Raw genomic sequence first — 10602 nt, 5'->3', positions numbered from 1 at the left:
GCTGTGCTTGTCCTGGTTTATTCCTGCCAGCTCAATGAACTTTTTTAGTGGAGTGGGATACTTCAGTGACTGACAAAACCTTAAGTATCTTTAAACCTCTTGTCAGCGAGTTGGAATGAAGCATGAAAAGTATCAAGAATACGAACCCATACTGGCAGGAAAGACCTGAAGGAAGAAGTGCATTCATATCATATGAAATGATCAAGTATGACATTGACATTGCACTTCTGAGTGAAGTCAGATTTCGAAACACAGGTAACATCCCCGAAAAAACAGGCTATTCCATCTATTGGAGTGACAAAACCACAACTGAATGCAGTTAATCAAGTGTGGCTCTTTCTGTCAAAAATTAGCTCGTTTCAAAATTGATAGAGAAGCCTAAAGGCTAGTCTACACTATATCGCCGTTTGACAATGTTTCCCTTTTGGCATTCACCGTCGATCATGTGAACCGTAAATTGATGGCATCGACAAAGCATCGCGGACAGGAAGAGACAGCAGCCGGGAAAGTTTGCAGCTGTCAAACTTTTCCGATACTTCGCTGAGCATTGATGACCGCCTTTCAAATGTGAACCATTTCGGCGATGGTAATTCATGGTCGCTGATAGAGTGATTTATTCATATTCATCTATGATAGTTGCTGCGAGACTAGTTTTTATTTTAGCATGCGAAAATAAAGAGGTTTCGTCGTGAAAAATTAAAAAAACAAATGAAACAACGTCACCGAGTACTTCCTGATGCAAACGTGGATGAGTATGTGATAGTGCAAACATGGTTATCATCGGCGATCATCGAAGTATTGTGGCAGCAACGCCCAAATACGGCGATATAGTGTGACCCGGCCTTTAGGCAACAAATGACAGGCTGATGTCACTCAATGTACCTCTGTCTAATCAAAGGTAGTGTACCGTGATAGCTGTCTATAATACTCCTACTATGACGAACAGCTAAGACAACATCAACAATTTTTAGCGTCAGCTGAACCAGACTTTGAGATCAGACCCAGCACCTGATAAAATCATGCTCATGGGTGATTTCAACGTCAGAGTGTGACAAGATCACTCAACCTGGTCCGGTGTGTTAGCCAAGCATATAGCTTTGGGAGACTAAACACCAATGGCGAACTTATTTTTTCAACCTGCAGTGAACTCCAACTCTGCATTACTAACCTCTTCTTTAAGCACAGACCAGCTCACAAATGTTCATGAATGATCTGAGAAGTAAGAACTGGCACCTCATTGACTTTGTCATCACATGACACATGATCTTCCAGACATATGGGATGCAAAGACAATGAGAGAGGCAAACTGCTGAACCTACCACATCGTTGTAAGAACTAAGGCTAACCTCAAAGCGAGGAGAAAGAGAAAGAAAGGAAGAACATTTTGCTAAAAACTGGATGCCTTAAGAAGATAGTGTAACAAGATCTAAAGTTGACCCTCGCTGAGAAATTAGACTGTAGAACTCCAGGAGCGGAGAACAAATGAAAAGTTTGTAAAGAGACTGTGTGTGATGCATCAAACAGAGGCCTCAGCCCTGTCACTAGAAAACATGAAAACTGGTTCGATAAGAACAACACCGAGCTCCATGAGTTTACTGATAACAGGCCCGGGCAGATATACTCTCCAAAAGTAATTGTTTAAAAAAAATCAAAATACCTAGTGGCTAGCAGAAAGCTCACAAACAGATGTCAGGAGTTCAAAAAAAATGGTGGCTTGCAAAGGCTGTTGACCAGTGGTTCTTAACCAGGGAGGAATTCCCTCTCCCCCCATCCCAGGGGGGAATTTTGGGATTTTAGGGGGGGAATTTGGCAGTTTGCCAAAGGGGATTTTTGTGGCACCAATTTTTCTTATATAAAGGGCAGCGAGGAGTGAATGAATTTCGGTAGTTTCAACAAAGCCAAGATCTAAAACTGTGGAAAAGGTAAGGATTGCTACACTACATGCATATACATACCTGCAATATTAATTGTTCAGTTACCGATTTGGTTTGCATAAACGTATAACATTTGCACAATTTGCTCTGTAGCCTAACATATGTATGATGTTTTGCTTATGTAGGTATTGAACGTATTCAAATATTTTGATTGTATATCCCATAATGTAGGTGTTAGAAATCTCATACAAAAAGACGAACATATGATGATTCTAACCTTTACCATGGATTCACTAGTATAATTAAAAACGGCATCGAAGTACCACAATCTGTTTTGTGCATGAAAGTGCTCGCTAATGACTCCATGAAACCACATCAACTTAAGCGACACTTGAGAAATAAACATGCAGAACACATGGATAAATCAAAGCCATTCTTTGAAGCTAAAGAGAGAGAACTCAACGCTGGCAAAACTGGATTCCACTGGCTGCTGTCATATCCAGGCACAGGCCATTACCGAGGCATCCTATGCTCTGTCTTACCGTATTGCCAGAGCTAAGAAGCCACACACCATTGGTGAAACATTAGTTAAACTTTGTCTGCTGGAGTGTTTAGTGTATCAAGACTTCTGGTGGCTGGCTAATTCAAGACTGTTTTATTTTTACATTACAAGCAATATATATGTGTATGCAAGTCATCAATGATTCACCATAGTGACGATTTCAGGTGCAAAGACAACAGCACAAAGAAACAAACATATTGCCACATTATTGCAATTGTTGACAGTATGATTCAGGTGGCATGCTTATGACCCTAATACACTACAGAGTGTACTAAGATTATTCTCGGAGACACAGCCGCTTAAAACATAGCTGATTTATCCCTCTCAGACAGCACAGTAAAATCGAGGATCGATGATATGTCTGCGGTCATAAAGAGGCAAGTAATTGAAAAGATCAAGCCATCTCCCATGTTCGCCAATCAACTTGATGAGTCTATTGATGTTGCTAGCATTTCACAGCTGATGGTGTTTGCACGCTATGTACACAGAAAGACAATTGAGGAAGAATTTCTGTTCTGCAGTCCGCTAACAGAGACCACCACAGCTGCTGATGTTATGAACCTGGTTTCCGACTTCTTCAGCAAAGAACATCTGGACTGGGGCAAACTAATTGGAGTTTGTACTGATGGTGCTCCAGCCATGCTTGGCTATCGTGCCGGATTTGCACAGTTGGTAAAAGAAAAGAATCCTTTAATGGTGAGTACCCATTGCTTCATTCACAGACAAGCGCTAGCAGTAAAAACTCTTCCCAAAGGATTACAGGAACACCTTTCTTCAGGGATTACTGTAGTAAACTTTATCAAAGGCTCTGCCTTGCAAACCCGTCTCTTTCACAAGTTATGCGAAGATATGGATGCTGTGCACTCATCACAGCTGGTCAAGTTCGATGGTTATCAAAGGGTAACATGCTTCTGCATTTCTTCAATCTACGAGCAGAGGTCAATGAGTTCTTGAAAACTCATAACAAACCCAAACTACTGGCTTCAATGCAGGTGGAAGGCTTCCATCAGTGTCTTGCTTACCTGATTGACATATTTCGTTCGATCAGTGAAGTGAAAACAAAGATGCAAGGTAGAGACAGAAATGTGTTGAATGTAACTGATGGTATCAATGCATTCAAGGACAAGCTCAAACTCTGGGTGGAAAGACTGGCTACTAGGAATGTAAGAGTTTTATTTCCAGTTCTGCATTCATTAGTTGACAAGAAAGCTCCTTTCGCTTCTTTGCTAACCGACATAAAGCATCACTTGAACATCTTGATAGCAGAGTTTGAGAAATATTTCCCAAAGTTAGATCCTAGGACAAAGCAATTGATGAGCCTGACCTGAGACCCTTTCAGGCGCAATGTCCACGAGATTCCGGAACAGCTTCAGGAGAAGTTTTTGGAGCTGACAAACAACTCTGCAATAAAAGATGGCTTCAAGGAGCTATCAATAGAGCACGTTTGGGTTCAGGCGCAAAGATTGTATCCCAACACAGGCCTGGCCACTTTCAAGATGGTCATACCATTTGCTTCCACATATCTTTGCGAGTCAGCATTTTCAGCAATGCTAACCATAGAGAGCAAATCTAGAAACCTTCTGGAAGTAGAAGCTGACCTACGGTGTGCCCTATCTACAACAACTCCTAACCTCAAAACTCTTGTCAGCTCCAAACAAACACAGAAATCGCACTAGTCTGCTGACTGTCTTACAATGATAGATATATTGAGTTTCAATATACATTCATTTTTAATATTCCATGTAAATATGACTGTAATAAATGCATATATACATGTATATATATGTGTGTATATAAGTTATATATGTAAATAAAGTTCACTATCTAGTTGCAGTGCGTTATTTAAAGGAGTTGGAGGGGGGGGGAATTTCTGTCTTTAGGTTTGGAAAAGGGGGAATGGGGGAAAAAAGGTTAAGAACCACTGCTGTTGACCTTTATTGGTTTGCTAACAACAACGACATGAAAGAGTTTGAGTAAAGCATGAACACCATCTGACGATTTGTCGGCCATGGCAGTGTAACGCTCTTGACAGATAAACAAGACATTCAACTAGTATAGCTATATCGGGTGATTTGAATTTTGATATCCATAAACATTGACCTGCTTTCTGGCACACATTAAAACCAGTATTTTTTGTTTTACATATATTTAGTATCTGTCTTCCAAATGAAAGTTTATGCTGCAACATTTTTCAACAAACCCCTACAGCTTGATTGGTCTAGCAAGTATTGGAAAATGTCTGAATAAACAATTCTGACAAAGACTACCCCAGCTCATTACATGCTAAGAACTGTTGCAAAATCTAAAATCCTTTTAATTAATCAAACATTTTATTTCTTCAAAACATTTAAATTTTTCAAAACAGTGATTTCATTTAAGTAAACAGTGCATGTATTGTCAAATAGATGTAAAGTTACTATTCACACACGCATTACCACAAACTCTTTCATCCAAAATTATTCCTACTTAATAAAATTTGCATAGGGACACAAATACCAGCCTAGATTCTTTTCACAAGTAGAGCAATTGTTAGACCCATTGGACAAATTTTTTCTTCAATTAAGGCATTACAAGTAGTAATCTTAACTGGGATGACTCCATATTAACAACGGGAGATGTTCATACAGTTAGTAATCTTAATAACATTAATAACAACAGTTGTTCTCAACAAATGTTCTTTCTGTCTTCCTCTTTCTCCTCGCCTTGAGCTTAGCCTCAGTTCTTATCACGATGTGGTCGGTACAGCTGTTTGCCCCTCTCATTGCCTTTGCATCCCATATGTCTGAAAGATCACGTTGTCGGATGATGAAAAAATCAATGAGATGCCAGTTCTTACTTGACAGATGCATTCATGAACATTTGTGAGCTGGCCTGTGCTTAAAGAAGAGATTAGAAATGCAGAGTTGAAGTTACTGCAGATTGAGAGAATAAGTTCGCCATTGGTGTTTAGGTTCCCACAGCTATGCATGCCTAACACACCGGCCAGGTTGAGTGAGCATGACTTTGTCAGGTGCTGGATCTCAAAATCTGGTTCAGCTGATGGTACAAATTGTTGATGTTATCTTAGCTGTTCATCATAGTAGGAGCATAGACAGGTATCACGGTACCACCTTTTATTGGACAGAGGTACACTGAGTGACATCAGCCTCTTGTTAGTTGCCTTAGGCTTTTCCATCAATTCTGAAACGAGTTCATTTTTGACAGAAAGAGCCACACCTGATTTGCTGCATTCAGTTATACACACCAATAGATGGCGCAGCCTAGTTTTTCTAGAATGTCACCTGTGTTTCAAAATCTGACTTCACTCAGAAGTGCAATGTCAATGTCATACTTGAGCGTTTCATATGATATGAATACACTTCTTCCTTCAGGTCTTTCTGTATTCTGCTGGTCTAACATTGTCCTGATGTTCATAATGCGAAGTTAAAAAGTGCAGACCTTTTTAGCTTGAGCGACGTCCTGCCAGTATGGGTTCGTATTCTTGATACTTTTCATGCTTCATTCCAACTCGTTGACAAGAGGTTTAAAAATACTTAAGGTTTTGTCAGTCACTGAAGTATCCCACTCCACTAAAAAAGTTCATTGAGCTGGCAGGAATAAACCAGGACAAGCACAACACCTCAGTAGTCACAGTCACTGGCGGGGTTGCTTCACTCTCACAAAATGTCATGTTTCTGGATTCATTGTTTGAGTGATCATCCCATAGATTCCCATGCTATTAGCTTGAACACTTCCAGAATCCGTTAGTGACTGCTTGAAGGTTTGCATGAGTCTTGACTGACAGGAGACCTTGGATGCTAGAGACCATAGTGCAGACTGGATAGCTCTTGGTTCACCATCCACTACCACCAAAGACTAGTAACTTTAAAATCAATTTTGTACCTGCGATTCTTTCCAATTTAAAAAAGTACACGATTAATCGGTACTTTTATTTTATTTACTACATGCTAAGATATTAAAGATTTCAAATGCATCAGATTGTTTTCTACATGTGAACTATTGTACAGGCTTTCATGTTATACAGCACATGTTATGGCCATGGTATGATACTTAGCCATTTATAACAGTGCTTACAATATTTCATTTTCCATTCAATTTCAATTCTGAAACTAATGATAGGGTACCAAGATATGTATATCGTAGAATAACTAGAATGGTATTAATAAACTGTAATTTTAAATACTGTGCACGAATATCCCATTTAAAATCCATAACAGAAATGGAGACCATATCTTATACAGACAAAACCAGGTATAACAAGCCACTCAACTGCAACAGCTGTGCTATGATATCACACCCCACAAACTGAGTTTGGGTTGGCTAATTGATATCTGCCGATTGAAGAAATGACAAGAGGTCAAGGTCTGACGGCTTTCGGACAACTATCATAAGGTTTTCATTTATGAAAAAGAATTAATGAAGTGCTTAACCTTCTTGTAAATGCTAGTAACTTGGTGTAATCTCATTTTTTGTAATTCTTTTCAGATTTCACTCCTTTGTCTTTACAAATAATTGTAATCAATTTCACAGTTGAGAATTGTCCAAAGCTCAAAATCATTTTTCATTTTCTAATGCAGGTAACTGAGTCTGCCATACCTTGCTCAGCTAGTGTTTTTCTGATGTGCTGACATTAATGAGTTGTTAGTGACAACAGAACAAGCCAGTAGTAGTTTGTACATGTAGCGAGCCCTTTCTTGAGCTATACCCATATGGAATTTTCTAATATATCAATATATACATGTATAGGTCTGTAAAATTAGCATTAACTGTTATCTTCCGGCATGGCATGTCATTTTGGCCACAATCAAAGCTGCCAAACTCTTAAGGTGCTTTTAAAACTTGTTTTCAAGCGATAAATTAAATACTGCATCTGAAACTGCTTGCTTTTTTTGCACTGCTGTGATAAATCGAATAGAAATGACCACCTCTCAGTAGAACATGTTTTAAAAACTGAGGTAATATTGCGCAGCCGAACTTGAGAGTTGCTCTCTAATCAACGGCTATATCCCCAAATGGTTTTTAAATGAGGATATTACAACAGCATGTAACAAGTGAGATAGCTCTGTCAAAGAACAATACTTACATGATTTTTAATCTCAATTGGGAATAGTTTGGGCGATGAAAAGGTTTATTTATTCCACGACAAACAACAGGAATAACACTTGAATGAACTGAATATTAAAGGACAAAAACAAAAAAGCAAAACAAAAAACATTCAATAAAGAGTAAAATGGTGAGATGAATAAGAATTTATATTAACCGAAAAACTAAAACGAAAACTGGTGCCAGCACGAATAAGTGTCCACATCTCGGCCTTGCGCCAGTTTGCGCAGCAAGTGGAGGAAGGTCACCTGCAAAGCTCGAGAGTTTGTCAATTGGAAGCTCTACAAATGAAAACATTGAAACATTAGACATTGTACGGAACACCAGCAACTTACGACCATCTTCCTGGCTGCCTTTGCTGCCACACGTGACAAACTCGAAATGTGAGAACTGAGATGTGCCGGTGAAAGATTACCGACCAGATAAAGTTATCACCCATCGTGAGTGCGGTCATACTGCCTAAATTCCTTCATAAAATGGCACCTAATGAACAGTTTAGCAACTTCGAGAAATTATTGTGCTTGAATAATAAGAAAACACCCGGTAAGAGCTTAATATTCTATGCAATTAAACATATCACTGATAAATGTGTGGTGAACCAGGTTGACGCAGAACTGATAGTTTAAAATGCTGTAGAGTTACAAGTCTGAAGCCAACAAAAGGGTATAAATATTCCATAAAAGAACAAGAATATTTATATACATATATATATATATATATATATATACATATATATATATATATAAATCTCAGTGTTTGTCTGTCATTGTTCGTCTATCCAGTTAAAGTATAAAGTTATAGTAACGGAACAATCACCTTTGTACTAACTTTGAACTCATGATGTTAAAATCGCAAGTTTACTAACAAGCGCGTGTAACCACAAGGCCAAACCATCTTATCGTTCCAATAGTTCTTACTATATATTGTATATCCTTTTCGGATTGCACACGCTTAATGTGTACCTTTAATTACGCAGTGCACCTTGATTTACGATGACCCTGTTATTACAATTTTTGCCTTGCGATGTGGAACAGGATGTTTTTCGCACTCGGATTCAAATTGGCAGTCGGTGTGCATAAAAGAGATACGATGTTCGCTCTCTCTCAGTTCAGCATCATTCGCCATTAGTTATAGTAAAAACGAAACCGGAATTAGAAAGGTGAAAAAATATTAGCCGATGACAAAGTTGCAGTTTAGCAAAATATATACAATAACATAGCTATAAGTACTGGTATAGTAAACTAAACTCATTTAAGTTAAATTCAAAGTTTATGTTATACCCATAGATATATATACCATAGATATATATACCTATGGTATATATATCTATGGTTATACCTCTGTCTCCAAGGTAAAACTACCTTAGTAACTATAGGTGCTGTAGTCAACTATAGTTACTAAGGTTAACATATTTTTTTGTTGCTAATTGTCAATATGTACAATACGTATATAAAATTTTGATGATTTTTACCAAAGAGTGTTTGCATTAGATAATTACTATGGGTTTCTAAACCCCTCTACATGACATTTTCACCTTACGATGCCAACACTGGAACGAATTAAAATCGTATGGCGAGGGTTCGCACATGTATTAATTAATGTTAATTTGCGCTTGTCAATTCATTTGAATTTTTTTAAAAGCCAATTTTTGCTAACATTACATCTTGTTTAATAAATTTATCATTTTTAAATGTGACGCTTCAATTTCAAACATGCCATTACTTTCGTATTTCTGGTTTCGGTAAATCTGTAAAAACTAAGTACTTTTCATGCGGGCATTTGTATTTTCTGGAGCAGGAATTGCCACTTCGTTTTCTCTCCGTTTGTTCAAACAATGTATCAGACGAAAAATTCTGGTATCTCATTGTTGCATTTGAACCCGTTTCAAGAGGTACCAATATCATCCATAAAAACTTTGAAAACAATGAGTTTCTGCAGCAACATTAATCTTCTTTATATACACACGCCCATGTACTTGTTATTTTTTTTCTCCTAATTTAGTTCAACTATGCAAAAACATTTTTTCCATGATATAAAGTTTAAAAGTTAGAACGGTAAGTTTGTTTACATTAAATGAAAATAAGTTCTCTGCACAAAGACCTTTTCATTACTCGTCCATAAAAACTTTGAATACCATGAGTTTTTCTGCAACAGTTACCTTTTTTATACACGCACTTCCATTTAAACATTGTATAATTTTTATCTTAATTTTTTTGAGTTGCACCAACTCTCTTTTTCTCATGATATGAAGTTTAAAAGTTAGAATGGTAAATGTTGCATATGTTGAATAAAAATAAGTTTTCTGCGCAAAACCTTTTATACTACCTGAGCAACACCGGGCACTCACGTGGTGTTTAATAGAAGCCAAAGCTTGCAAGGTAAAACCACATAAGTCCCAAATACGCATTCAAAATTATTGCTGTTACAGCAGTTTCTTCTTTTTTGTCACACGGTTGTTGCTTTCTGAATCACGATTAACACAACTAATTATGAACAAATTTTGAAAAATTTTCCAACAATTTTTCTCATCAAACATAGCTTCAATCGTGACTAAACCAGCTGAACTAAACATAAATGAATCTAATTTGTTGCAGGTTTTTGGGCTTCTGTTGCCCTGGCTGCTTCTCCAAACTGAAACTTCAGACAATGGAAACTTTGATTCTGTTACATCATGACCAACCCTTATCTCCCGACAGTATCTAACTAAGAGATACTGGCTATAACAGCCTAAGTGGTTAACGATCTAAAAAAATGGTAAATGACAACAGATGTTCTTCTAATATAAAGCAACATACCTGTGAACTGCGCAGGAGTTGTCTCTCTTTCATCAACAATATCTGGGACTGAAAGAAGAAAAGTATAGGGTTTACTAGAGTGAGAAAAGTTACTGGTCTGCTCAGGCACTCTATTTAAATTTGATCCAGATAAATGAGCTAATCAGATGAACCTGCTCCGCCGATGCAATGCAAATAGCAAGCCGCAATTGATCTCATACTAGCAAGGACAAAAAGGATACGCAGCTTGAAATCTACTTTTCCTTCTGTTCCATACTGACGACATATG

General features: G+C 37.7%; 1 protein-coding gene across 1 annotated transcript; it reads left to right on the top strand.

The window, feature by feature from the left end:
• Nucleotides 1–2793: 2793 nt before the first annotated feature.
• Nucleotides 2794–4112, top strand: LOC137390753 (zinc finger BED domain-containing protein 5-like). Its single transcript, XM_068077074.1, has 3 exons — nucleotides 2794–3336; nucleotides 3429–3599; nucleotides 3792–4112. Exons 1-3 carry the CDS (start codon nucleotides 2794–2796, stop codon nucleotides 4110–4112), a joined length of 1035 nt encoding a protein of 344 aa, XP_067933175.1.
• The last annotated feature ends 6490 nt before the right edge of the window (nucleotides 4113–10602 follow it).

Source organism: Watersipora subatra, chromosome 3 (assembly GCF_963576615.1).
Source record: "Watersipora subatra chromosome 3, tzWatSuba1.1, whole genome shotgun sequence".
NCBI classification, from domain to species: domain Eukaryota; kingdom Metazoa; phylum Bryozoa; class Gymnolaemata; order Cheilostomatida; family Watersiporidae; genus Watersipora; species Watersipora subatra.
Note: the sequence above shows the minus strand (reverse complement) of the source record. Positions and strands in the feature narration are given on the sequence as shown.

Bases quoted from the DNA above. Each gene is read 5' to 3' on its own strand.
- LOC137390753 (XM_068077074.1), top strand. From the start codon at position 2,794: ATGTCTGCGGTCATAAAGAGGCAAGTAATTGAAAAGATCAAGCCATCT. The intron at 3,337-3,428 runs GTAACATGCTTC...GCTTCAATGCAG, and splicing joins AGTTCGATGGTTATCAAAGG to GTGGAAGGCTTCCATCAGTG. The intron at 3,600-3,791 runs GTAAGAGTTTTA...AATGTCCACGAG, and splicing joins AAAGACTGGCTACTAGGAAT to ATTCCGGAACAGCTTCAGGA.